At 41.7% G+C, this 27942-nt stretch overlaps 1 protein-coding gene across 7 annotated transcripts in view; it reads left to right on the top strand.

The window, feature by feature from the left end:
• Nucleotides 1-27942, top strand: part of PLEKHM3 (pleckstrin homology domain containing M3) — a 218883-nt gene that overhangs the window by 45960 nt on the left and 144981 nt on the right. For all 7 annotated transcript variants that reach the window (XR_010149857.1, XM_001140597.7, XM_016950390.4 and 4 more), the window contains exon 3: nucleotides 17354-18289. Coding sequence is in view for 6 of the 7 variants with exons in the window: in XM_001140597.7 (XP_001140597.2) it covers nucleotides 17354-18289 (936 nt within the window). In the remaining variant the exon portion in view is untranslated. The remainder of the gene's footprint in view (nucleotides 1-17353; nucleotides 18290-27942) is intronic.

Here is a 27942-nt window from a genome sequence, read left to right as displayed (position 1 = left end):
TTTAACTGTCTTACTTGGGAGATTGCCTTGCCTCATGGAGAGACAGACCTAGCTCTGTCTTCTTAAGAAGGAATGTCGGCTGTGCTAGTGGATGAAGGTTGCCACCAGTTGATGGGATGTGGCTTTTTTCCTGTCTAAATAGTTAACACCATTTCCATCATCTGAGGATTGAATAGTTTTGTCTCAGGGTTAAATCATGAAGTGATGATGGGAAGAAATAGAAAGTGACAGCAGAGGCAGTTATCTCTGAAGAACCTCAAGGTAGGTGGTGGACACCAAAGCTTTCTCAGGATCAGTGCCTCTCCTTACTGCCATCCCAGCATCTGCTATGCACTTGGTAGCTATAGCAGGGTGTGACTGGGAACTAGCCCTGAGAGTGGGCCCTGATCCTACTACCAGAATGGCTGATTTCTTACAAGTCAACTCCAGAAAATGAAAAAAAAAAAAAGAATGGCTGATTTCTAGTCTTAGCACTGCTCTTAGTTGTATAAAGACATGCTCTTCACTACTGTCTGTACTAAACCCTTTTCCCTCTGCATCACTGTCATCTGTTCTTGTTCATTGAGTAATGACACAATCATAAGCACCAAGGACTTTCCCGTAGGATAAAGAAGACAAGGTCTTAACATCTCAGAATTACAATCTAAACATAAATGTGTCGTAAGGTAAGAACATAAAAATTCATGTGAACATATATATGAAATACAGGTTATACACACGCACACTTATAACAAAGTATAGATACATAGGCTATATGGAAAGAATCCTCAACTAGGACCCGAAAGGTTATCCAAACTCTACTCCTGATTGACCATGTAAGTTTGGAAAAACCACTTTATTGTCTATTGCGTTTGGTTTACGAACCTACTGAGGCAGGTTAAATTATCTCTATTGTCCTTCCCAACTCCCAAATTATATCATTCTAGGATGTATTTGAATTGACCCTGACTCATGGTTGTGTGGAAGCTAATTACTGTAGTCAGATAATAAAAAATTGTAATGAAAACGTAGGTATGGTTGAAATTATTTAACACAGAAAGATTTGTGTGTCTTGTAACTCTACTTCTGGGTGAACCGCTGTTGCAATTTTTAAAATAAAAAAATTTTAAAGAAATCCTTTGCATTAGCTACAGAGCTCTGAAACTCAACAAACTGCCAGAATCTAACTTACTTTTCCATTCCTGACTGTGTTCACATTTTCATCTGCTTGGCAAGGGCAGTGGTCAACTGGGCTTTTGTTTCCGTCGGTTTCACTCTCTGGTGACCTGGTACCATTCCTATGCCTGTATTTTCTTGTTCTAAGTACTTCAGGAGAAGGTCTCAAGCAGAGATTTTCTTTAGGGCTAGAAAAACCATGGCAGTATAGTTTCTTTATCCCAGGTTTTGTGTTACTCTGTTTCGGTTCCCTTTTTCCCCATCTTTCACTTTTAAAAAAAAAGCCAAATTTGGGACTTATACTAAAATGACTGCTTTTTCAATTATGATGTTTCTCAAAAGCCTTGGAGCCAGTAGAGGTGGGAATATTCCTGCAGGCTAAGAACAAGTGAGGTCACCAGGACATGGTCTCTTGCTGAATTTATGATTCACCCTTCAGCAAGATTAGTCAGTACAAAGAAGTTGCTAAAATAGGTCACAGAAAATTGATTTTATATGGTCGTATAGTTTCCATTGGTTACATTATTGAATGTTGGCCTGTGGCAGCTATTTGGAAACCCAATATGCCTCATTGACAGCCCACATTCTGATTCATAACACTTCTGTATGGGAACCTTTAAATCAAAATGTCTGATATTTTTTCCTGGTTGTCCTATTAATTTTTTTTTCTTTTTGGCTAAGGAAAACTATGGTTACTAATTTTATAAACTGCTAAAGTTTTCTTTCTAAAACACAAATCTTTTCATGTCACTTTGTTCTCAAAAGTGAACCATAGTTCCCCATTTCTTACAAAATCAAGTGTAAACTTTATAAAGCATCCAGGTATCTTCCCAACCTTATCACCCACACCTTCTTGCTTTTGAACCTTTTTGCCATTTTTGAAAGTGCCATGTGCTTTCAAGCTCCTGGGCTTTTGCTGTCTCTTCATCCCAGAATACTTTCCCTGCCCTTTTCACTTTCCAAAAATCCTCCATTATTTTTCAAGGGCCAATTCAAATCCCACATCCTCCCTGGGACCTTTCCAGATTTTTCTCAATTAAAATTCTTTTTTTTTTTTTTTCCCTTTCACTTTATGTTCCCATGGCACATTTTACTCTGCTGTGCACGACAGATAATTGCTTGTCCATCCATCTCCCACACCAGATTGGAAGTCCTTTGAAGATACCAACTGTATTGTAGAAAACTGTACTGTACCAAGCATGAACACATGGAAGGTTGAATTCTGTGTATTGGTGCTTAAAAATCAGGACAGAATAGTGATGTTTTGTTTTTTATTCAGAATGGAAGGGGCTACTCTTTCCTTTCTCCTTAGTTACAGCTTGATTCAAGTTGAATGAAGTTTGTTATTATTAATACTGTCAGTAAGAGCTATCACTTAATGAGCGATAATTTTATGCCCAGCTCTGTGCTAAGAAGTGTTCATTCATTATCTTAGTTAATACAACAGTTTAACATAATAGATGATATTATCCTGATTCTACAAATGAGGAAACTGAGGCTTAGAGAAGATGACCTCATCCAAGCCTATGCAGCTAGTATGTGGCAGGGCTAGGATTCTAAGCCAAGCCTAACTCCAAGACTGCACATAACCACTGTGTTAAACCGCTTCTCCAGCCTGAGGAAGGCTAGGACTCATTCCCTCCACCACAAATAAAACACAGTGTGATCTAGATTTAAAGTCTGGAGGTTGGAGTTCCACTCTCAACTTGCCCACTTTGTGGTATAACCTTGGCCAAGTCATTTTGCTTCCTGGAACCTCTTTCCAAATGTGTTCAGTCAGTCAGAATGCTTTCAGAAGCAAGTAACAAAATACTCAACCAAAAGTGGCACAAATAGTAAGGCCAAAATATCACTGTAATTTTTCTTTTATCTGACAGATAACTATTGAGCACTTAGTGAATGTCGAGGACTTATGCAATAAACACTTCACAGGATACCCAGGGGTAGGTGGTCTTCGGGTCATCCAGGACCTACAGGCTTTCCATCTTTTTGCTTTGTTTTCCTTGGTATATTGGTGATTTCTCTTCTCTCCCATCATTGGTACAAAGTGGCTACAGCTGCCCCAAGGATCATTTTTAAAAACATTTTCCTAACTTCCCAAATGTGTTAGGATCATTTTCTTAAATACCAACAGTAAAAACCAGGAAGAGAGAGAGCAGGGCATCTCTTCTGGGTCTTTTTTCCAGAGGCTCCCAATAGCACCCGCTCCTTGGCCAGAACTGGGTCACATGTCCACCCCTAAGGCAATCTCTGGCAAAGGAAAATAGGATTACTGTGATTGGATTAAACAAATTATTATTCTTTTTACAGGGCAGGGGAGAGGCCATCTTTCCTGAGCATATTGCCCCCATACCTGAACAAAATTAGGGTTCTGTTAATGAAGGCAGCTGATAGGTTTTGCCTTACATGTGGATGTGCTAGTGGGATTTCTAGGATCTCTTCCAGCTCTAAGTCTCTATAATTCTGTAGGCTGCATCAAGAGATTGTAATGGAATGCCATTTATGCCTAAAATCCAGCAGCCTAAGTATGGGAGGGTCTTTTATATTTAATTCCTATAGATTAGATATATAGAGCCAAAAGCTCACCATGGCAAAGAATAAGCATGGTTTGAAAGGTGATGTTTGGAATTGTTTCCTGGGTCCAAAAACTCAACAGAGGCTAAGGCTTGCCCTCATCACAGAAGACAGAAAAACTCTGCTTTTAAAAAGTTGGATCTGTGATCTCCTAGTCAGGTTCACACTTGAGAAAAATTGGCCAGGAATGTATTGACTTATGCTCTATCACTGTTGCCCATAGCAAAGAACTGGATGGAAGAGGTCCCTAAACTGGTATATCTAGTTAATGTTAATATGTAGCCAGATATGTTACAGGTCTGTTTCCACTAGAGCTGACATAGGTAATCTTTTTCCTAGGTTTATGAAGGGAAAATGAATGGAATATCCTCTTTTTACCCAAAAAGAAAGTCTCCAAAGTAGCCATAGAAAAGACTAGTTCATTTCTACCAGAACAAATTTGTTAATAAAAATATCTGTGGAATACCATCTGTGTACTCCACTGGCCAACACTGTACGAGGGCCTGTGGAGTATATTAAATATGTGCAAGACACAGTCCAGCTTTGATTCCTGTAGTATCACTCTCTTCATGTTCTTTGCTATGGACATGTGTGGCAGTGTCATGATTAGTGTGCCCTGATGTGCCTGTAATGAGGAGAACAAAGACCTAAAATTGGTTCATTTTTTCCGTTTGTTTCTGGCTTGAACATAGTCGAGTACTATAATATGAAACAAATTGACTTGGAAAACTGTATTTTATTAACCAGGAATGCAAAGAAAAGAGTGATGATTGTGACTCAGAATGCCAGAGGAGTCTTCATTGAGGAAAGGCTATTTCAGCTGAGCTTTGAGGATTGAGCACAAAGTCAAGGTGGAAAGAACACAGCGTATGTATGAGATGGTCAGGAGGCTAACCTAGAACAGGGGTACATTTTGGAGTAGTGAGCTGAGACTTTGGAGGACCTTCAAAGCCATATGAATAGACTTACTGTGATATATTTGGCAAGAAGCAACCACACATGTCTTGAGACTCAAGATTAAAAGGGTATTTAATAAGAAATATGGAAGTTGGTGGGGTGAAAGTGGTGATAGGGTAGCAGGGACCCTCCTTTTCAGTGGCTTTATGTGTCCATGTAAAGGGACGTCAGCTGGAATAGCACTCTTGGCCTCCGTCCATCCCTTTGCACACTCCACCCATGAGAAGGAGGAGTGACTTATTGGCAAGTTTAGGAGAGGAACCAGGTAATTCAGCTGCTGTCCTAAGAGCACTAATTCTGGTCCGCTCCCCTAGATCTGCTCCTCCGTGCCATCAGCCCTTCATGGGCAGTTTCCCAGGAGGGGAGGCCTCTGGCTATCCAGTGATGCTTGTGACTCAGAGGTAAGTCTCTGAAATCCTGGGGTTCAATTTGCTGCTATGCAACTAAGTTGCATCCTCCAACTGTCTGATGTTTTGATCCCCATGTATCTGACCACCCTCTGTCTATCTCAATTGATTCAAAAGTTGGGTGAGGAAAAGGAAGGCTCTTCAGTGGGTCTCCTCAGGCCCCAACAGTGCATGGAATGATTGGTAGGTGGAAAGAACTAAGGGATGGAAACCAATCAGAAGGTCTGCCAGGCGTCATGATGTGTGATGAGGACTCAGATTAGTGTTGAGGACTCAGATTAGTGTGATAGTGGCAATAAAGAGAAAGTGGGACTTGTGAAAAGGAAAAGAAAGGCTGTAATTGGGGATAGATGGAGGATAATGGATGAAGGAAAGGGAAAATCTAAGTGAAGGCCCACCATCTGGAATGCTCTTTACCCCTTCCTGCCGTCTCTGAATATCAATTCTATCCTGTCTTCAAAGTCTACCTCAGATACCGCCTCCTTCTCAAGACTTTTAAGAACTTCCCAGGCAAAAGCCCTCTCTTTATTCTCTTGCATGTTAGAAGGCTCTGAGTACTTTATGCTGCATATTGCAGATACTTTGGGGCCCATCTTTTCTCCACTATGGGCTATAAACTCTGTTGACACGATCTGTGTCTGATTGGTTTCGTATCTCCACAGATTGTAGCAAAGTCCTTTGCTGATACAGTCAACAATATTTATGGAGCTAGCCTCTGGTATTCAGGAAGGAGAGAGATATCAAGGTTCCTGTTCTCAGGAGGAGAGAGTTCTTTGAAGGAAATAAAGCAAGAGGTGTGATGGAGAACGATTGAGGGGCTCTTTAACCCGAGTGTTTAAGGGATGGCTTCACTGAGGACAGCACTTTTGAGGTGAAAAATTGAGAGAGGCAAATAAGGTATTGGAGCTGGGGAGAGAAGCCCCAGACAGAGAACATGGCAACTCAGAGGCCTCGGAGCTAGAATGTGCTTGGCTTGTTCAAGGAACATAAGAGAGGATTGTGGCTGGAGCGAGACAAGGGTTATAAGATGATATGAGATGAGGCCAGAGCAATAGCCAGAGGCCAGGTCATGTGGACCAGGAAGAAGAGGCGTTGTAAGCACATGGAATCTGAAGGAAGAAGATGGGTTCAGCCATAAGGGGGTAGGTCAAGCAAATAATTTTTTAATAGACACAGTAAACCTTAGGATATTGGAAGATGGAGAAAAGGAGGTTAGTAGAGAGAGAATTGCAACATATTATAGAGGAATGGATTCTAGAGAAGTAGGAAGGAATTTGTTAACAGAGTAGAGGTGGAAGGGTCTGCTATAGCAAGGAAGCAAAATGTTTCTTCTTTTGATACTAAAAGGCTGAAACAGAAAACATCTGTTGAACACTTACATAGTGTCAGGCATTGTCCTAAGAGCTACTTATTTCTTCCTCACAACAGTACGGTGAGGTACATACTACTATGATAGCCCCACTTTAAAGATGAGGAAACTGAGACTCAGGTTAAATAATTTGTCAGTGGTCACGTAGGCAGTAAGGGCAGAATTGGGAGTTGAACCTAGGCTGGTTGCTCCAGCAACTGTGGCCTTAACCACTGGGTTCTGTGGCACTTCTACAGGACATGGGTTAGTATGACGTTGAAGTGAAGCCAAGCATCTTATATATACAAGAGCTCCCTACAGTGCACAGAGAAAGAGACAGTGGAATTAGGTGTTTGAGGAAAGTGAAGATGGTATGGAAATACTGTTCTGGGGATTGTGTTTCGGACCCACTGAAGTGAATAAAAGAATAGATTATCAGGATTAAATATATGATAGAAGGTGAGCAATATGAATTTGTATTTGCTGGGGTTAGCATTTCTATCTCTTGCTCAAGAAAGCTAGACTTAAATAGAGAATATAGATGATGGTGTGATCCAGAATTGGTGATTAAATCGGAGAAGTAAGAGAAAATGAGTTTTAACTACTGACCACAGGATCTTGAGAAGCTAGGAGTCCAGTGAAACAGGGAGGAGGTTGTAAGGGGTAAGGTGGAAGAGTTTTGTGATTGAAGGCCCTCATGAAGATGGAGTGGAAGGCAGGTGAGGTGGACTGAGAAAAATGCCTGTGTAAAGAATGAAGGAGGACCAGGTTGGAATTGATAAGAACTTTATTATGAAGAGTTCTAAAAGGTCTAGGATATTACTGTTGTGGAAGACAGAATTTGTCTCTAGAGTCAAAGAGGGTAAGGAACTGTGTTGTCAGGATGCTAAAACCAGAGGGCAAATGCATAACTCATATTATTACCTACCACAGCAACACCCCAGTGTTCTTTCCCGCTGAGTCCGCATGTGTCTCAGCATCTTTCTCAGTGCAGAGTTCCAGGAAGTCAATAGCAGTCAATGAAAATTGATTTTTGTCTTTGCTTTAGACAGTGCCACAAGGGGTTGTTACTCGAGACCAAGGGTGGGTGGAGCTGACAGTGGGGCAGTGTATAACAGATAAAGTTTAGTAGTCCCCCTGGAATTAGAGTCGGTGGCTAGAGTGGAATCTTGAAACCTAGAGGTTGTAACTAACCTTGGAGAAGTGTGCAGCCTTAGAGGAGGGAGTAGGGCTGGTAGGTGGTTGAATGGTTCTCAGGAAGTCTAACCACATTCTCTCATGCTCTAGGCTGTCAGTGCAGTGCTGGCAGCACCTGGGCCAGAGCCATTAGGTGAGGTTGAACCAAGTAGCATGCTGTCTGGAAAGCTGGAAATGGGGCCTAAAAGACAAGAGAAAGTAGCAGTTGAATACAGATTATTTGTATTGGCCATAAGTGAAGACAAGCCAAATCAAAGGAATATCTTTGTTCTGAAGTGATACTTCTTTTCTTTTATCTTGAGCTAATCAATTATATTGATGGAGGGCGAGTGTAGTGGCTCACACCTGTAATTCCAGCACTTTGGAAGGCCAAGGCAATAGGATTGCTTGAGCCCAGGAGTTTGAGACCAGTCTGGGCAACATAGCGAGGACCTGTCTCTACAAAAAAAAAAAAAAATTAGCTGGGCATGGTTGGCACATGCCTGTAGTCCCAGCTACTCAGGAGGCTGAGGTGGAAGGATCCCTTGAGCCTGGGAGGTTGATGCTGCCGTGAGCCATGATCATGCCACTGCACTTCAGCTTGGTCAACAGAGCAAGACCCTGTCTGAAAAAAAAAAACAAAAAAATTTGTAATGATGGAGAAGTCTATATTCAAGTAATTTACCACAATCAAATTGTAAGGACCTTAAGAACTTCTGTACCTTCATGTCTGCAACAAAGCTTAGTGCCCTGCTTTGCACGTAGTTGGTGCTCCATAAATGTGGGTCAAATTGCTTTGCTTCCTTGTCTTTGAGCCTATATAACAGTTGTAAACCCTGTTTCCTGACTTCCAGATAATATCATTTATCCTTTCAGCTTACTATAGCCTGGATAGCCTGTAGAGAAACTGAAAAGAAAGATGATCCAGTGAAAGAAATGTCATAGATCTGCTAAACTTTGACAGAGAAGCAGTCCGGGTGAGCCTGTCTAGGACAGAGTGTTATACTGCAGTCTTACGAGTACTCCATCCACTTTCTGCTCTGGCTTCTTTTCACATTTATTAATCTTATTATAATAAGTGTTTCATTTAAATTTTCCTAGATAATTTTGATATGGAATGTTGGCACCACATGGCTTTTGAGTTCTTTGAAAACATTAAAATGTTGCACTTTGTCTTTCATTCCAACTATTGCCTGATCTTCAGAATCCTATTCCTGTGGGTTCATTCATTATTCTGACCCAGGCAGCCCAGACTGAAAGGTAAAGTGGGTTACCTAAACATTTCATTTATTGTGATCTGGAACATGGTATTTTTTTTCTTTTTTTTTTTGAGACGGAGTCTCGCTCTGTTGCCCAGGCTGGAGTGCAGTGGCCCAATCTCGGCTCACTGCAAGCTCCACCTCCCAGGTTCACGCCATTCTCCTGCCTCAGCTTCCCGAGTAGCTGGGACTACAGGTGCCTGCCACCACATCCGGCTAATTTTTTTGGTATTTTTAGTAGAGACGGGGTTTCACTGTGTTAGCCAGGATGGTCTCGATCTCCTGACCTTGTGATCCGCCCACCTCAGCCTCCCAAAGTGGTGGGATTACAGGCATGAGCCACACCGCACCCGGCCAGAACATGGTATTTTTTTCAAAAGGCAAAATTTTATAAAGTAACCAAAATGAAAGCACATTAATAGTCAATAATTATATATGCTAACATATGTGAGCATACCTAATTACTTTATCTGAATATATTTATTAAAATGTCTAAAGGGTTCATAGTAAACAGTATACAGTCTGGGCAGGAGAATTTTGTGGGTGCTAGGGTGCAGAAGTGGAAATTTTTTTCCTTTTACATTTCTTACTGATTTGGGGAATAATTTTTATTATAAAATTTAATAAGTATTTGATGAGCATGAAATAGTATTTGAAATATAAGGCAAAAATGACTCTGAGTCGTCATAAGGGTATAGACATAGAGCCATGAGGGTTCAGAGCAGGACAGTTGTTTTCAACTTGAAGGGATGAAGAAAGCCTTCAGGAATGGATGAGATTTTATCCCAGCCCTCAAGTATGAGGAGAACTTGGACAAGCAGAGACGAAGGAAGATCTAGGTGGGGGACTGTGGAGAAAAATGCATGAAGGTCAGGAGGGGGTGAGCCATGGACATGGTGATTTGGTCAGCTGATGGAAAGATGGTGGAGTTAAGAGTGGCAGCACTGTGTGAGGGGTTCCTGAGGAAATTTATGATGGAGGGGTCAGGCTAATATACTCTGAACCCCCTAATTATCTTAACATCCGTAGAAGTGGGACAACCACCTGTGACATATTCTTACAAAAACAAAACAGAAACAAAACCAAAAAGCCACCAAGAACCAAAACACAAAAAACCTCACTGAACCTTGAGGTCCAAGTAGCAGTTGACAGAAAACATGGGAAACAGGAACATTGAAGTAATTCTGTGAAGATACACTCAGCCAAATCCAGAATGTGGGAAATTCTACAGGATAAATGAACCAGCTTCTTCAAGAAATACATGGCATGAAAAAAAGGAGGAAGAGAGAACTGTTATAGATTTAAAAAGACTTAAAAGACATGTCAACAAAATCAACATATGAACTCATTCAAACAAACTATGTATATTAAAGAAATGTGCCCAGGCACAGTGGCTCATGCCTGTTACCCCAGCACTTTGGAAGGCCGAGGTGGGTGGGTCACCTGAGGTCAGGAGTTCGAGAACAGCCTGACCAACATGGTGAAACTCTGTCTCTACTAAAAATACAAAAACCAGCCGGGTGTGGTGGCACACGCCTGTAATCCCAGCTACTCGGGAGGCTGAGACAGGAGAATTGCTTGAACCTGGGAGGTGGAGGTTGCAGTGAGCCGAGATCACTCAAGCCTGGGCGACAGAGCAAGACTCCGTCTCAAAAAAAAAAGAAATATTTGAGACAACCTGGGAAAATTAGACACAGACTGGGTATTAGATAAGGAATTATTAATTTTGTTGGGTGTGAAAAAAATATCGTATATATTTTAAAGATCTTATCTGTTAGACTAGAAATATACCCTGAAGTATTTACAGGTGAAATAAAACAAATGTCTGTGATTTGCTTTCAAACATACCAGCAAGAAAAACAAATAAAAAACAAGAGTTGGAGAGGAGTAAGAGGGATGAAAGAAGAATGGCAGAAACTTGCAATTTTTAAAACTGAACAATGAGTACCTGGCATTCATCTTACTCTTCTACATGCTTTTCAAGTGTGTTTGAAACTTTCTATAATGAAATGTTGAAGACCAAGCTAAGGAGTATGGACTTTACTGTTTGGCACCCAGAAACCTGTGAAGAGTGTTAGCCTGAGGAGGGACGTGAGAGGGACTGTGAGATACCCAGAGAGTTTAGCCTGGCAACAGTGGGTGAAGTGGCCAGGAAGGAGGAGGAGGAAACCTTGATGAAGGTGGCCATGAGGATGGAAACTTTTTTGAGAACAGATAGAGGAAATAGTGGCAAAAGAGGAACTCTTTGGTGTGTTGGCAGTAGAGAAGTGAATCAGGTGCATGACAGGGAAAATTCCCTTCTTCCTCTTCAGTAAGTAGCATTTATTGTCCTGAAACCACTGCACTGGATACTGTAAAGACGAGGAGGAGAAGGAAAAGGGGATCTTCACTGAGGAGGAACAGAACCAAGTCTTTGTATTAGCCACAGTAGAAAGCAATGGAGAAATAGTTCTGGTTTTTTTTTTTTTCTTTTTCATGGGGAATTTGTCTTGTGGTTTCAGTATGAAATTCATGGGTACAGTGATTTGTTTTGCTCACCTTTCTCTGTTTTCTTTGGGGAAATGGTGATACTCTATCCATGATCCTATCTGGATCATTTGTGATATTAGATAATTTACTCATTTGCAAAATAAATTATATTACAGTTGACTCTTGAATAACTTGGGTTAGGTGTGCTAATCCCCCATGCCATAAAAAATCCATGTTTAGGCCGGGCGTGGTGGCTCAGGCCTGTAATCCCAGCACTTTGGGAGGCCGAGGCGGGCGGATCACAAGGTCAGGAGATTGAGACCATCCTGGTTAACATGGCGAAACCCCGTCTGTACTAAAAATACAAAAAATTAGCTGGGCGTGGTGGCTGGTGCCTGTAGTCCCAGCTACTTGGGAGGCTGAGGCAGGAGAATGGCATGAACTCGGGAGGCGGAGCTGGCAGTAAGCCGAGATCATGCCACTGCACTCCAGCCTGGGCGACAGAGCGAGACTCCGTCTTAAAAAAAAAAAAAAATCCATGTTTAATATTTGACTCCCCCAAAACTTTATTAATAGCCTACTGTTGACCAGAAACCTTACTGATAACATGAACAGTCAATTAACACATATTTTGTATGTTATATGTATTATATACTGTATTCTTACAATAGAGTAAGGCAGAGAAAAGAAAATGTTATTAAGAAAATCAGGCCGGGCGCGGTGGCTCATGCCCGTAATCCCAGCACTTTGGGAGGCCGAGGCAAGCAGATCACGAGGTCAGGAGTTTTGACACCAGCCTGGCCAACATGGTGAAACTCCGTCTCTACTAAAAATACAAAAATAAGCCGGGCATGGTGGCAGGCACCTCTAATCCCAGCTACTCAGGAGGCTGAGGCAGGAGAATTGCCTGAACCTGGGAGGCGGAGGTTGCAGTGAGCCAAGATCGTGCCATTACACTTCAGCCTGTGGGACAAGAGCAAGACTTCGTCTCAAAAAAAAAAAAAAAAAGAAAATCAATGCTGGGCACAGTGGCTCACACCTATGATCCCAGCACTTTGGCAGGCCAAGGTGAGAGGGTTGCTTGAAGCCAGGAGTTTGGGACCAGCCTGGGCAACATAGCAAGACTCTGTCTCTATAAAAAATTAAAAAATGAACCAGGTGTGGTAGTGCATACCTGTAGTCCCAGCCACTCTGGAGACTGATCTTGGAGGATTGCTTGAGCTCAAGAGTTCAAAGCTGCAGTGAGCTATGTTTGTACCACTGCTGTCCAGCCTGGGTGACAGAGTGAGACCCCGTCTTGAGAAAGAAAGAAAAGGAAGGAGGGAGCGGGGGAGGGGGGGAGCGAGGGGGGGAGTGAGGGAGGGAGGGAGGGAGGAACGAAGGAAGGAAGGAAGGAAATAAATAAATCACAAACAGGCTGACAGGTGCACCATGGTGGCCATAGCCATCTCCATAAAATAAGTAAATAATCAGAAGGATGAGAAAATATATTTACTATTCATTAAGTGGAAGTAGGTTATAAAAGTCTTCATTTTCTTCATCTTCATGCTCAATAGGCTGAGGAGGAAGAGAAGGGGCTGGTCTTCCTATCTCAGGCGTGGCAGAGGTAGAAGAAAATCCAGGTATAAGTGGACCTGCACTGTTCAAACCCATGCTTTTCAAGAGTCAACTGTATTCATCTGTGATGATATTCATTTATGAAGTCAAACACTTTCACTTCATTATTATATGATATTATTCATTTATCAAATTAGTCACCGTGAGATTTTATTATTTATGAAGTTGAATACTTTAAAAGAATATATGTGGGGTTAATTAAATGAGTTGATATGATATGTTCCAGAGAAACAAAAAGTGAACTATGGTAAATTAATGAAAATTTAGATTTAAATACATAGCTTCTGATTTGTCAGTAGCAAAAATATTAAAAATAAACTTCAGTCTGGGTGCAGTGGCTCACACCTATAATCCAAGCACTTTGGGAGGCCAAAGTGGGAGGACTGTTTGAAGCCAGGAGTTCAAGACCAGCTGGGACAACAGAGTAAGATTCCTTCTCTACAAAGAAATAAAAAAATAAGCCAGGTATCATGATGTGCGCCTGTACTCCCAGCTACTTAGGAGGCTGAGGCAGGAGAATTGTTTGAACCTCTAGGAGTTCAAGGCTGCAGTGAGCTATGATTGTGCCACTGTACTCCAGCCTTGGTGACAGTGCAAGACCCTGTCTCAAATAAATAAACTTCAGATCCAGTAGAAAGAATTGTTAGAGATTAAAGAGAGATGGTAGTTCTCTAGCCCTTTATGATCAGATATATAACTTTTATATCATACACAATATATTAATAAGGTATGATATAGACAGATCCTCCAGAGAGGAATGGATACTCCAGAAAATAGCTTCCTGATCACCTTTGCTATTTTTCTTCTTGTTTTTCTTTTCTTTTTTTCTTTTTCTTTTTTTTTTGAGATGGAGTCTCTCTCTGTTGCCCAGGCTGGAGTGCAGTGGCGTAATCTCGGCTCACTGTAACCTCCGCCTCCTGGGTTCAAGTGATTCTCCTGCCTTAGCCTCCCGAGTAGCTGGGATTACAGGCACACACCACCACACCCGACTAATTTTTGTATTTTTAGTAGAGATGGGGTTTCTCCATGTTGGACGAGGCTGGTCTCAAACTCGACCTCAGGTGATCCACCCGCCTGAGCCTCCCAAAGTGCTGGGATTACAGGTGTAAGCCACTGTGCCCGGCCGATTCTTATTTTTCAAAAAATTACATGACAAACAGCAGCCTGTAAGAATACACCATTTCCCCAGCCTTGGCAATATGGTGAAACCCTGTCTCTATTAAAAATATACAAAAATTAGCCAGGTGTGGTGGCATGTACCTGTATTCTCAGCTGGCTGGGAGGCTGAGGTGAGAGGATTGCTTGAGCCTGGGAGGTCAAGGCTGCAGTGAGTCATGATAACGCCATTGCACTCCAGTCTGGGTGACAGAGTAAAACCTTGTTTCAAAAAATAAAAATAAATAAAAGGCCATTTCCTAGGATTCTAGGATTCACAGTTTTTATTTTCTGTTTCAATTTAATGTACCACTTAAAGAGGGCTGAAGCTGAGTTGGGAGAACAGAGATAGGAAATGTTGCTTAGTGAGTGGGGAAAAAATGTTGGTACCCAGTGCATTTTTTCTTCTTATTCTGCATCTAGAAGGTGAGGGAACCTTGAAGATTCCCTCGCCGGTCTTCTCATTCAGTCCACCCAAGCTGGCACCTGCCACCCTAGCTCTTATAGTTAGAAAGAAGTGAGCTTTTAGCCAGGCTTGCTGCTGGTTTGGGCCCAATTAAAGTAGAATTTTTAATTCCTGGGAGCTGTTATTAAAAGCTCACAGGGAGATAAGAAGAGGGGAGGAAAATTCCTAGCTAAAAGCAGGAGAGGTGGTTTTTATTTTACTCAGCAGACTCAGCTGAGCCTTTGGGTCACAGTAGGGATGGGGATAGAGGGACACATAGTTTTAAGTCTTATTGTGGAAAAGATTGAACTATCATCAGTGCTTGATGGAAATGAGATCAGGAGAGGTGGCAGCAGTGTCGCTAACAGCACTGCCTCCCTTATTGCATTATCAGAAGGGAAAGATAACCTGCAAATAGGCATCCATTATCTCTTTCTACAAAGGGATTAGTGTGGGTTGCAAGAAATTAATGGCTTTTGAGTTACCACAGAAATACTAATGAATGTCAGGACCAGAGATGTAAAGCAGGTAAAACTGGCTTTTCTCAGCCTCATTTCTCTCCTTTTCTCTTTTGGTTTGCTATTTTAAGATCTAGACCTGTATTACTCTTTTTTTCTTTAGTCAAAAGCAGAAATCTTTAGCCAAAAGCAGAAATCATACCCTTTGGCAGTATGATTTATCTTTTTTAGGGAATGTCTCAATTAGTTTATGACTGTCTCCAATGTGTGTTGGCAAAGAGATTGAGAAACATTTCAGAAATTAAAGTCTCTACCAGGGAGGAGATGATTGACATCCTTCACATGGATGTCATTTTCTTTCTTTCTTTTTTTTTTTTTTTTTCTGAGACGGAGTTTCACTCTTGTTACCCAGGCTGGAGTGCAATGGCATGATCTCGGCTCACTGCAACTTCCACCTCCTGGGTTCAAGTGATTCTCCTGCCTCAGCCTCCCAAGTAGCTGGGATTACAGGCGCATGCCACCACACCCAGCTAATTTTTGTATTTTTAGTAGAGATGGGTTTCGCCATGTTGGCCAGGCTGGTCTCGAACTCCTGACCTCAGGTGATCCACCCTCCTCGGCTTCCCAAAGTGCTGGGATTACAGGCGTGAGCCACTGCGCCTGACTGGATGTCATTTTCATGTCTGATAAGAATGTCAGGAAATCTCTCAAGTGATAATCCCCTTTTATTAAGTACTAAACTAGTATATATTGCAGCTAATCATTGATTACGGATGGCATGACTTGTAAAACAGAGGGGAAGGGAGAAAAGAAGATAGGAGGGGAATTATACCTACTATGTGCTGAGCATTGTGCTAGGTACCTTATTTCTAATTCAACAAGTACTTATTAAGTACCTACTATGTACAAGGCAATGTTCAATGTTCTGTGGTCTAAGAATGAAAAGAGAGATCTTACCCTTGCCCTTAGTGGAACTGATGGTCCAGCTTGGAAAGACAGCCTTTAAAAAAATTTAAGACTTATTTTATTTGTTCAGACATGTAAATAAGCTATTATAATATAGCCTGAACTAAGAGCCCATGATAGAAGAATAATTTAGTAGTGATACCTGATACTGACTCAGGCATGCATGCATGTGTGTAGGCGAGGTTAGGGAATCAGGACAGACTCTCTGAAAGAGGGTAAGTGTGCAGTTGCTGATTGAAGCCTGTGGAAGGAGCATTGCAAGCTCAGGGGACAGCATAAGCACAGTCAGGCTCAGAGAGAAAACGGCCATCTAAGCAGAGACCTAAAAAGTGAGCTAGTCGAGTCAAGCTTGGATCTCTGATTACTAGACAGAAGGCCCATGAACTGGCCTGGAGGGCTGCTGAAGGTTTCTGAGAAATGAGAGTTTGTGAGCAGCACATTTTATGCTCGCTCCTATTCATTGACCCTTCCTCGCTTTACCAACCTGAGGAAAGATAAAAGTATTAGCAGGGAGTTAGGTCCAGTGGCAGAAGGCACGTTCTCTCTTGTGTATTTGGTACTGTTAGGTTGGTGCAAAAGTAATTGCGGTTTTTACCGTTAAAAGTAATGGTAAAAACCGCAATTACTTTTGCACCACCCTAATAGACTGTTACCTAGAAAACATGGAACCCTGGCAAAGCGTGATTGGTTCCTAGATTCACAAGGCATAACTAGTCACAGTTGTTCCAGTATTTCTGTTTTCCACACAGACCTCTGCATCTCATGTTGATGTTGCACGCTCCGTTGATGTTGCACGTTCCATGCCCCATACTTATTCTTGTACATGTGATTCCACCCTAGTTCTAGTTTTTATTTTTATTTTATTTTTAAGACAGAGTCTTGCTGTGTCACTCAGGCTGGAGTACAGTGGCATGATTATGGCTCACTGCAGCTCCAACCTCCAGGCTGAAGTGATCCTCCTACCTCAGCCTCCTGAGTAGCTAGGGCTACAGGCATGTGCCACCATGCCCAGCTAATTTTTTAATTTTTTATAGAGACGGGCTCTCACTATGTTGCCTAGGTTGGTCTTGAACTCCTGGGCTCAAGCAATCCCTCCCACCTTGGCCTCCCAAAATGCTGGGATTAGAAGTGTGTGCCACCGCACCCAGCCTCCTAGTTACAGTTTTTAGACTCGAGATTTCCCCGGCTATTTCTTGCCAGTTAGGTACCATCGTGGGATTCTACTACTTTTATTTTGTTTAATTTGAACCAGAAGACTGTCAGTCCCTGATCTGTGTGGTTTCTTGTGCCCTGATCTGTGTGGTTTCTTGTGCCTGCCTTCTTATAACTAATTCTAATCAATACTTTGCCTCTCTTTTCCTTTCTAGAACACAAGCAGACATTCCCAAACATTCTAAAGAAGGGTTACCTGGAGATTAGAAAGGACCATGACAGTTACTGGCAAAGCTGTTATGCAGAACTTTCACCTTACAACTTATACTTCTACAGCCTTGACAGCAGTGGGAATCAAAACCTTTATGCCACGTACCAGCTTTCACACTTCCAGAGCATATCTGTTTTAGGCAACCTGGAGGCCAGGATGGTGGATACTGTTTTGTATGACAACACTCAGCTACAGCTAAAGGCAGAGTCACCATGGGAGGCATTGGACTGGGGACAGAAGCTTTGGGAAGTAGTGCATGCTGCTGTGCCCGGTTACATGGGGCGGCAGAACGAGCTGACAATCTCACCAGGGCTTGGCCATCATGATGACTATACACAGAATCATGGTTTCCAGAAGAAAACCAGTGGGCTGCTGCCACCGTCCCCTGTCCTGGACAGCTCCAAACAGTACCAAAACATCCTCAAATCAGGGACTCTCTACAGGCTGACTGTCCAAAACAACTGGAAGGCATTTACATTTGTGCTGAGCAGGGCTTACCTTATGGCTTTTCAGCCTGGCAAGCTAGACGAGGATCCACTGTTGAGCTACAACGTGGACGTGTGTCTGGCTGTCCAGATGGACAACCTGGATGGCTGCGACTCTTGCTTTCAAGTCATTTTCCCCCAGGATGTCCTTCGCCTCCGAGCTGAGACCCGACAGAGGGCTCAGGAATGGATGGAGGCTCTGAAGATAGCTGCCAATGTGGCGAGGAGTTCAGAGCAAAACCTGCAAGTCACACTGAGGAACAAACCCAAGGATCAAATGGGTGGGCATGAACTCAGGAAGAACAAACGCCAATCTGTGACTACCAGCTTCCTGAGCATTTTGACGACTTTGTCTTTGGAACGAGGACTCACTGCTCAGAGTTTCAAATGTGCAGGTATGAAGCAGATTTTCAGCCTATAGCTCATTAAAGAACAATCCTGAACCCCACAATTGGAATTCACTTTAAAAATCCCCTTAATAGGCTAGTCACAGCTATCTCCTGTTTATAAAAAGTATCTCTCCTCGAGAAGCTTACTGTATTAAAACATCCTATATTAAATTACTATATTAAAACATAAGGACGACCATCTTTATCCCATGCTGTTGAAGTAAATAGAAGCAGCTATGATATATCCCGTTGAATCAAAATGATTTGGCTAAAGCCTAACCAGACTAGAATTTAGGTTTCCTGAGTCGGCTGTGATTCCATTCCCTCTGCTTTCTTGAATAAAGGTCACTGTGAATATGGGTGTCACAAATTGTCTCATAAGAAACATTCAAGTCCAAAGCTGACTACTAAAACTCCTTAGGCAAGGAAAATGGCCACAGTCAGTAACTGTCATTGATCTTGACCTTGTCAAATCCTCTTAAGGTGAAATCTAGAAAATTAGTCTTGACAGAAAATGTGGGGGTGGCTAAAAGCGGAGTAAATGATGATTCAGCAGATGACCACTGAGTCACTATGGGCTTATGCCCATCATGGGGAAGCCCAGGCCTTCTGGAACTGCTATGTAAGGATGAGATGCAAAGTGGAGTTTGAGGTCAACAATCTTATTTTGTAAAAGCTTATTACTTCATCTTTCCTCTACTCCCCATTCTTTCCACCTTTCCTGAAACAGTAAAATTACCAAAAAAAAAAAAAAAAAAATTGTGCCAGGTGCAGTGGCTCACACCTGAAATCCCAGCACTTCGGGAGGCCAAGGCAGGTGGATTACTTGAGGTCAGGAGTTCAAGACCAGCCTGGCCAACATAGTGAAACCCCATCTCTACTAAAAGTGCAAAAATTCGTCAGGCTTGGTGGTGGGTGCTTGTAATCCCAGCTACTCAGGAGGCTGAGGCAGGAGAATCACTTGAACCCAGGAGGCAGAGGTTGCAATAAGCCAAGATTGAGACTGCACCACTGTACTCCAGCCTGGGCGACAGAGCGACACTCCATCTCAAAAAAAAAAAAAAAAAAAAAAAAAAGGTTTTAAAACCTCACTGAACCCGATCTAGATATCTGTTATAAACTAAATAAAATTATTTTCCTTCCATTAAACCCCACAGTTTGTGACATTAAATTTACCATGAGAATGGCTTTAAATGGAAATCTGATTTGGAAGGTTTTAATTCAAGTCTATTAGGTTTAACATGTTGTTTAAAAATCATCAAGAAGCTCACCACCAGCCAAAACCACATTTAAAATTTTGTCCTTGCTCCTGCATTGAAAAAAGCCAAATAAAGGTGGCCATTGAAAACCCACGTTTTGAACTTAGGTTAGTTATGATGCTAGTCTTTTCTATGGAAAATAAATTACCCAAAGTGAGGACCGAGTGAATCATCCTTGCTTTGACTCAAGGGCCTCAGTGATTGTGGACCAGAAACTTGCAGAGTGGGATCAGAGAGACCAGAAACACTGAGCCAGTTAAGAAGCTCTACTAGACTGGGCGCGGTGGCTCACACCTGTAATCCCAGCACTTTGGGAGGCCGAGGCGGGTGGATCACAAGGTCAGGAGTTCGAGACCAGCCTGGCCAATATGGTGAAACCCCGTCTCTACTAAAAATACAAAATTAGCCGGGTGTGGTGGTGGGCGCCTGTAATCCCAGCTACTCGGGAGGCTGAGCAGGAGAATCGCTTGAACCTGGGAGGCGGAGATTTCAGTGAGCTGAGATTGCACCACTGCACTCCAGCCTGGGTGACAGAGTGAGACTCCATCTCAAAAAAAAAAAAAAAAAAGAAGCTCTACTTGTTTATATATATGTATCTGTAGGTATGAAAGACCTGTGTTAAGTCACCCAGATACTTTTGGAAAATGGTTTTGAAATGAGATACTAGTTTTAGCAGTTTTTTAAAAAAATAGAAATTACTGACATTTCAGTGTCTTATACTAGTACATATATTTTTAAGTTCAGACATTCAATAATAATTTACTAAGTGCTTACTCTGGACATCCTGGAATTATGGTACACTTCCGTGGCTTTAGATTACAGACGTGGTCAGCAAATCTGTTGTGTTATTGGAGTAAGGAAGAACAGCTCAGCTTAGTTCTCAAGATGTGGAGATTGGAGTAGCTGAATCAAGAAACTTTCTAGTAAAAGAGGGAAGAAAAGCCTCAGGTATTTCACAAGAGGTATTGCCTAATTCACCTCCCTCTCAGAAGTGTGCCTTCTGATGGAGTGTGCACTGCCCATGCTCTGCACTGCATTCGTAGCATTCCTGACACTCAAGAGGAAGGAGAAATGTAGGTAAGAAGGTGCCATTCAGCAAGCTCATTCGCATCCGGCAGCTGGAGAAATGAAATCAGGAAAAAAAGAAAAGTGAGCAAAAGAGGGAGAAGGAAGCTGAGTAGAAAAGAACAGGAAACGTATTATTATAATATAATGGGCAGGAATAGAAATTTCTGGCAGCTGCCTTAGTTAAGTTCCATATGATAGGATGCTTCCCTTTGCTGTCTAAATTTTGTGCTCACGAAATTTGGCTTGTGGAGGATAGGTTGGGTAAGGGTAGTAGTACGGAATCAGGGGAGAAAGGCAGTCTAAAATTTATTTGCACTGCTTGACTTTTAACTTTGTGCTTTGGTTCGGAGTTCTAACGAACGGGGCAGAGAGAGACAGGTTTCTAATTTGGGACAGGGAGAAGTCAGTCTTATTTTGTATAGTGTGGCACATTCCAAAAAAAAAAGAAAAGAAAGAAAAGCTGTTCCATTTATATGCCCTTTCTTCCCTCAGAAAGTGCTGCATTCAGTTGCTTTGTGATACTTGTGGTTTACCAGGTTGTTTTTCATACCAGCACTTGAACTCTGGTTTTCTTTCTTTTTTTTCTTTTTTTCTTTTTCTTTTTTTTTTTTTTTGAGATGGAGTTTCGCTCTCGTTGCCCAGGTTGGAGTGCAATGGCATGATCTCGGCTCACTGCAACCTCCGCCTCCTGGGTTCAAGCGATTCTCCTGCCTCAGCCTCCCGAGTAGCTGGGATTACAGGCATGCGCCACCACGCCTGGCTAATTTTGTACTTTTAGTAGAGATGAGGGTTTCTCCATGTTGGTCAGGCTGGTCTCAAACTCCCGACCTCAGGTGATCTGCTTGCCTCAGCCTCCCAAAGTGCTGGGATTACAGGCGTGAGCCACCGCCTGCGCCAGGCTGAACTCTGGTTTTCTGGGTAAGAATACTTTATTTCCTGATCTCCTGTAGGGGGCAGAGTCTCAAAAGAAAAAGGCCAAAAGCTGTTAAGCAAACTTCTGAATGTTTTTTAAATTACCTGGGAGACTGTTCATTATATCAGAGATTATTATAGCAGATGGAACGTTAAAAATTGATCTGTGTTTCTCACAAACACAGTTAATCTAAACCAGCTGCTTCTTCCTTTGGTACCTATGTCTTCTAACTTTGCATCCTCATAAAAACACACCTTCAGTGAAAAAGCTGGTGGCATAGCATGTTGATCTTCCAAAATGCCAAAAACTTCAGCACATTGTTTTTGATGAGTTTTGGCTTTATGTATTATTTTAAGGAGAGGCTAATTCACTGTATTTCATGGTTTTAGTGTGCCCCTTTATAAGTTTTTATGTCTACTTAGTTCTTCCCCCTTTAAATAGTTTGGATGAATAAACTTTAAAAGTGGAAGATTGTATGGAGTAGCTCTTTGTTATGATGTCATTTACTTGCTATTCAGGGGAGCCACAAATGTTGGCTTTTAAATCTACAAAATAGTGCAATTGGCCTTATTTCATTAAATTATTTCTGTAAGTGAAGAATTTTCTATATCCTTCTTTAAAATTTAAACAGCCCTGCAGAAAAAAATGGACCATGGTTATCCAAAAATGCCTGAGGTTATGGTTTTAAAAATATATGCTGATACATAACGGTATATTTCTTAAATGTGTACTTGATTTTTGATAGTTGTATCTGATTATGTGTGACTGTTCCATGGCTTCTTCTGCAGCTCCAGGGTTGCACTGAGCTTAGGAAGCCCCAGCCATAGTGGTCTTCTTTTTTTTTTTTTTTTGAGACGGAGTCTCGCCCTGTTGCCCAGGCTGGAGTGCAGTGTTATGATCTCGGCTCACTGCAACCTCCGCCTCCCGGGTTCAAGTGATTCTCCTGCCTCATCCTTCCTTGTAGCTGGGATTACAGGCGTGTGCCACCAGGCCCGGCTAATTTTTGTATTTTTAGTAGAGACGGGGTTTCGCCATGTTGGTCAAGCTGGTCTCGAACTCCTGACCTCGTGATCCACCGCCCCCCCCGCCCCCCGGCCTCCCAAAGTGCTGGGATGACAGGCGTAAGCCACTGTGCCCAGCCTTATAGTGGTCTTCTTGCTGTTCCTGGAACCTACTATTATCATGCCTACCTCTAGGACCCTTACACTTGCTAGTTCTACTTCTTGAAATTTGAAAACTTAGTTGTTTCATTCATTCTGTCATTTATTGTGTGCCCAGAAACTTGGATGCACCTAGATGGGTCAGTGCTGGAGGAAAGCAGACATGGTCCTTGCCTTCATGAAATTTGCAGTCCACTAGGGAAGACATGAATCAAATAATCACATCAGTGAATGTCAAAAGGCAGCTGTGACAATTGCTACAGATGTGACGCCCATGCATTGGGTTAGAGAACTCTCAGAGATGGTGCCAGGTAGAACTATGTGAAATTGCAGATTTTTCAGTCATTTTTGACCTATAAAAATAAAGACAGTTCAGATTACATTTTATGTTTGACCCTGAAGTCACAGAAGGTTCTTGAGCAGAGAAGCACATGATGAGAATGGTATGTAGGAACAGTTAATTTGGTGGTACAGCTTTTCAGGGACGCCTGTAGCAGCAAATGAGGCATGCTTCTTCGGTGAAATTACTGGTTGAGGTTTAAAATTGTGTTTGGCAATGGGGAATCTGTGGTGTTATAGTATTAATGCTAAAACAAATGACTATACAGCTTATTAAAATATTTATGAAGTGTGCACCTGTATGTGATTCTATATTAGGTTATTCACAAAATGCCATATAAATTAGATTAAGGCAATAGCTCTGTTTTTTTTTTTTTAGTTAAAAAAAGTTTTAATTGACACAATATACATCTTTATGGGGTACATAGTGATATTGCAATACATATGTATAGTGATCAGATCAGGGTAATTAGCATATCCATCATCTCAAACATTTATCATTTCTTTGTGTTGGGAACATTCAGTATCTCCCTTCTAGGTATTTGAAACTATGTATTATTGTTAACTATAGTCATCCTATAGTGCTATTGAACACTAGAACTTATTCCTCCTATCTAAGCAGCTCTGTTTTCTTTAGGAATTTGACATTTGTACCTACCTATTTGCACTTAATAGATACATAGTTTTCTTGGCACTAGCACACACAGATATTTTTCCTATAATTTCCTAGCAATCAAGAAACCTTGCAATTGAGTACTATAATAAAAGGGCCCAAGGACTTGTTTCTGAGTGTGACAAGAGATACAAAGCTCACCTTTGGAAGTGTTCCTTGTATGACTGTTTTGTAATCTGGAGATGAAATTGGATGGCCCACTGTAGGGCAGTGTTCCCAATTCTGAACTGAATTTGAACATGTTAACAGCAAAGACAGCAAGAAAAACAGTGAGCCTGGGGGATCCCCTACACCATTTTCACTGTGTCAGATTTTATGGTTTTACTCCTTGGCTGCTGTTTAACCTCTTGGGACTGCTGTTGGTAATTACATCTCTCTGGCATTAAGAGCTTTTTTGCTTTTCTTTTTTTCCCTCCAACCCTTGGGAGGGGTAAACCCAAGAGGTGGTGGGGAGAAGTTTTGCTGTGAATTCTTCAGCCATTTAGTGCAAATTCCTGTAATTACCGGCATTGTGTCTTCTCTGAATGGCACATAATACAGCAGAAGCCATTCCTAATTGAGACCTTACAGGAGGTACAAATCCCCTCTTTGTTCAGCCTGACAAATTAGTGCCAGAAAGTGGCAGGGTCTGAGTGGGAATCAAAGGCAAGAAACACAAAGATGGAACTTAAGGCTACAGTAATAACCCTCTCTTGTCCTGGAGGGAAAAAAGTAATGACCAATGAAAAATGAAGTTTTTTTGTTATAAATTCCCTTGACATGACAGCACCTCGGGGCTGCTCTATTTATTTAGCAAAAGTGATTAAATAGTAATACAACAGGGCTGTCCATTGTTTCCCTGGGTGCCCCCCCATCACAGACCCCTGCTGCCTGGGCTAATTGATTGACAATGAACCTCTGATAAAGAAGTATGTTGTTAGGACCTGGGGTGGGGGGTGGGGGGGCATTTTCCTCCTCTTTGTGTGTTTGAGAGAGAGAGAGAGAGTTTCATTTTTGTTTGAATTGCACTCTAGTTTTTCTTTGCCCCACCCCACCTCCTCTTTCCCCTCTTCTCTCTCTCCTCTCCCCTGCCTTATTTTCCTCCCTGCATTTTTCCCCCAAAGCTTTTCAGCGGTTGCTCCCAGCTAACGTTCACAAACAGGTAGAGGGCAATTAGAATTGTAGGACAGGCTTTTGATGAGTTTATCTTTGTAGCTAACTTCCTCTCCCCGTACTCTGTTTAAGCCTGAACAGCAGTATGAGAAGAAAGAAAAAGAGAAGGGGGCTGATTATTGGTGCTTTAAGGCCAGAAAAGTTGTGCTTTTTAGTTTTTTATTTGTGGGAATGGATGTCTGAAACTAGCCTTTGCACTAAGATTTTATCTTAAATTCCTTGCTCAACTTTAGAAAAAAATCTATGTACTAATAACATTTATATGCTTAGTGGGGGGAGTTGTGGAATAAGAAATAAAAACTCAAATTTTTAGCCTCCCCTTAGTAACCAAGAAGCCAAGATTAATTACCCGAGGATAAAATCTGGCTGCTTTTGGTGTAACTTAGTCCTCCAAGGATGCTGTAAGTTGTGGGAAGATGACCAAAGGATTCTAGGCAGATAATTAATAGCTCCTAGTTATATATGCTCAACTAGCTAAGCTGAAGCTAAATCCCTAATTTAACTCTGTTACAGCTGCAAAAACAAATCATTTCAAGCTCCTATGAAAGCAAAATATATTAAACAAACATTATCGACCTTGCTAATACCACATGGCATTTCATATGATAAATGAGGGCGTATTTCTGGCAAAGGCCTGTTTTATGGCATCATTTAGACATAAAGGATACCTTTACCCTAGCAATACAAGCATCCTTGATAGAAAGTATGGGGTGGTTAATTACTCATTAAATGGCTGCCAGTCTGGAAGTAAGCAGTATTTCTGGGTTGGACCTAGTTAGTTACTTATTGGCTTCTGGGTAAATCATGTAGAATAGCAATTCTTAAGAAAAAGGGAAATCGAATTTGGGAACTTCTTATGAATGTGAGTCTAGGTAAAGAAAGATCTGTTGGTCTCTAAGTGCCCAGAAGGGTCATTGTGTATTACGCTCTTGAAAACCAAGAAGTTCTAAGGTAGCCAAAATCTGTTTTCATTCCCATGTGAAAAATTGGGGGGTCCTTTAGTAGCCAAAGAGCCAGATCTTCTAAGGAACTGAGAGGTGGAAATAAGGAAATTGACTTTCCTTGATATCTCCAATTATCATCTTTACTACTATTTTCAAATTTGTCTCCCACTTAGAAGTAATAAGGTGAAGATTTATTAGAGTTAGGGAATAGGTATGTAGCTAATTGGGGTAGGAAAAGACAATGAAGGAAAACTCAGATATGACCCTTCCCCAAACATATAAACAACTTGGATACATGAGACATGTTTAGCGTATTGTTGCCTTCTTATGTTGTATTGTCTAAGTCATTTTCTTATTGAGTGTTTTGGATTGTTGTCTCCCAGAGGAGAAATCCCTAGGTATTTGTGTGCGATAAAGGGCTAAATTTTATTTTTCCAACTTTGAATATAACTGTGGAGGGCTTGCTTATAGTAAAATCCTTAGGTGAAGTTTTAGTTGGGAGTTTTCAAACCCCTCTTTGTGTGCTACACCCACTCTGACAGGCACCTTGGGATATGCAAATAAGAATGAGGTGCAGGTTGTGCTCTTCAAATACTTATAGAAACTCCCAGCCTCCCAAGGCTATGGAGGGCTTGAAGGGAGTGAGCTGAAGAATGGGATGGGGTGACCAAGGGTCAAGCCATCATGGCCAGTGGCTTGGAGACCATTACATCCCTGTCTCTGCTCATGTCAGAGAATCTGTACTAGAGAATTTGAAAGCTAAAGAGCTAAAGTGGCCCCCCACCCCCAACCCCACTTTAAACTTTGTCCTTAGTTCCCACAGAATTTAACTCAGGGAAAATCTCCTTGGTTTTTGCTACCATCTATCAAAGATAAAACTTTCTGTTGTGTGTTCATGCTGTAGTAGGTGCTCTGGGAGATACAAGAGGAAGTGTAGTTGTGGTCTGTAACTCCCAGGACTTTATAGTCTGAGGGCACACAAAAGAAATTGAGGAATACTAGAGAAGTAGGTCAGGTCTGTGCTATATAGCACTTAGTGTTCAGGAAAGCATTTGGCAAAGCCCTCAAAACAATGCACATACTACAATCTCTGTTAACTTGGGTTATCAGAGATTGTAGTATGTGCATTGTTTTGTGAATAATTTGCAGTTTTACTCAAGGATTGTTGTCTAATGGTTCCCTCTCAGTCTAGAAGTTTGTCAGTAAAGGTACACAATAATAATGAGAAGCAGAATAATTTAGTAATTAAGAGCAAGGATTCTGGAGCCAGACTGCTTGGGTTTCTGGTTCTACTCACCAGCTGTGCGACCCTAGGTAAACTACTTAACCTCTCCGTACCTCCACTGTTTCGTCAGATGTAAGAAAATAATCACACCTGCCTTATTAGTTTGTAGTGAGAATAAATTGAGTTAAAGGACTTAGAATGCTGCCTGGCACATAGTAAATGTCATATGAGGCTAGCTGTTATTATTAGGTTTGTGCAAAAGTAATTGCGGTTCTTGCCCTTACTTTTAATGGCAAAAGCCGCTATAACTTTTGCACCAACCTAATGGTATTTGCTCACTTACAACTATAATTACCTGGATAAAGATACTATAGGCATACTTATCAAATTTGCAGCTATCACAAAACTAGTTTGGAGAGCTAATATGCGGAATGACAGAATTGAGATTCTGAAACGTTAAGCTAGAGGATGGATCAAAACAAACAAGATGAGATTTAGTAGGGAGAAATAGTCCTCTATTTATATTCAGAAAATTAACCACAAAGATAGAAGGTAGAGAAAACCTGAGCTAACAGCAGCCCATGTGGGCATACAAATGAGGCAGCCGTGAAGCCAGCATTTGTGTTGCTATGGCTACATGAAAACCATTTACAAGATTGGTGCAGTAGCTCATGTCAATAATCTCAGCATTTTGGGAGGCTGAAGTGGGAGGATTGCCTGAGGCCAGGAGTTTGAGACCAGCCTGAGCAACATAGCAAGACCCTGTCTCCACCAAAAAATAAAAAATAAAAAAAAATAGCCCAGCCTGGTGGCTGATGCCTGTAGTAGTCCCAGCTGTGCAGGAGACTGAGGTAAAAGGATTATTTGAGCCCGGGAGTTCTAGGCTGCGGTGAGCTATAATCATGACACTGCACTTCAGCCTGGGT

The sequence above is a fragment of the Pan troglodytes genome, chromosome 13 (assembly GCF_028858775.2).
Source record: "Pan troglodytes isolate AG18354 chromosome 13, NHGRI_mPanTro3-v2.0_pri, whole genome shotgun sequence".
NCBI classification, from domain to species: domain Eukaryota; kingdom Metazoa; phylum Chordata; class Mammalia; order Primates; family Hominidae; genus Pan; species Pan troglodytes.
The sequence above is the reverse complement of the archived record's forward strand: the minus strand, read 5'-3'. Positions and strand labels throughout refer to the sequence as shown.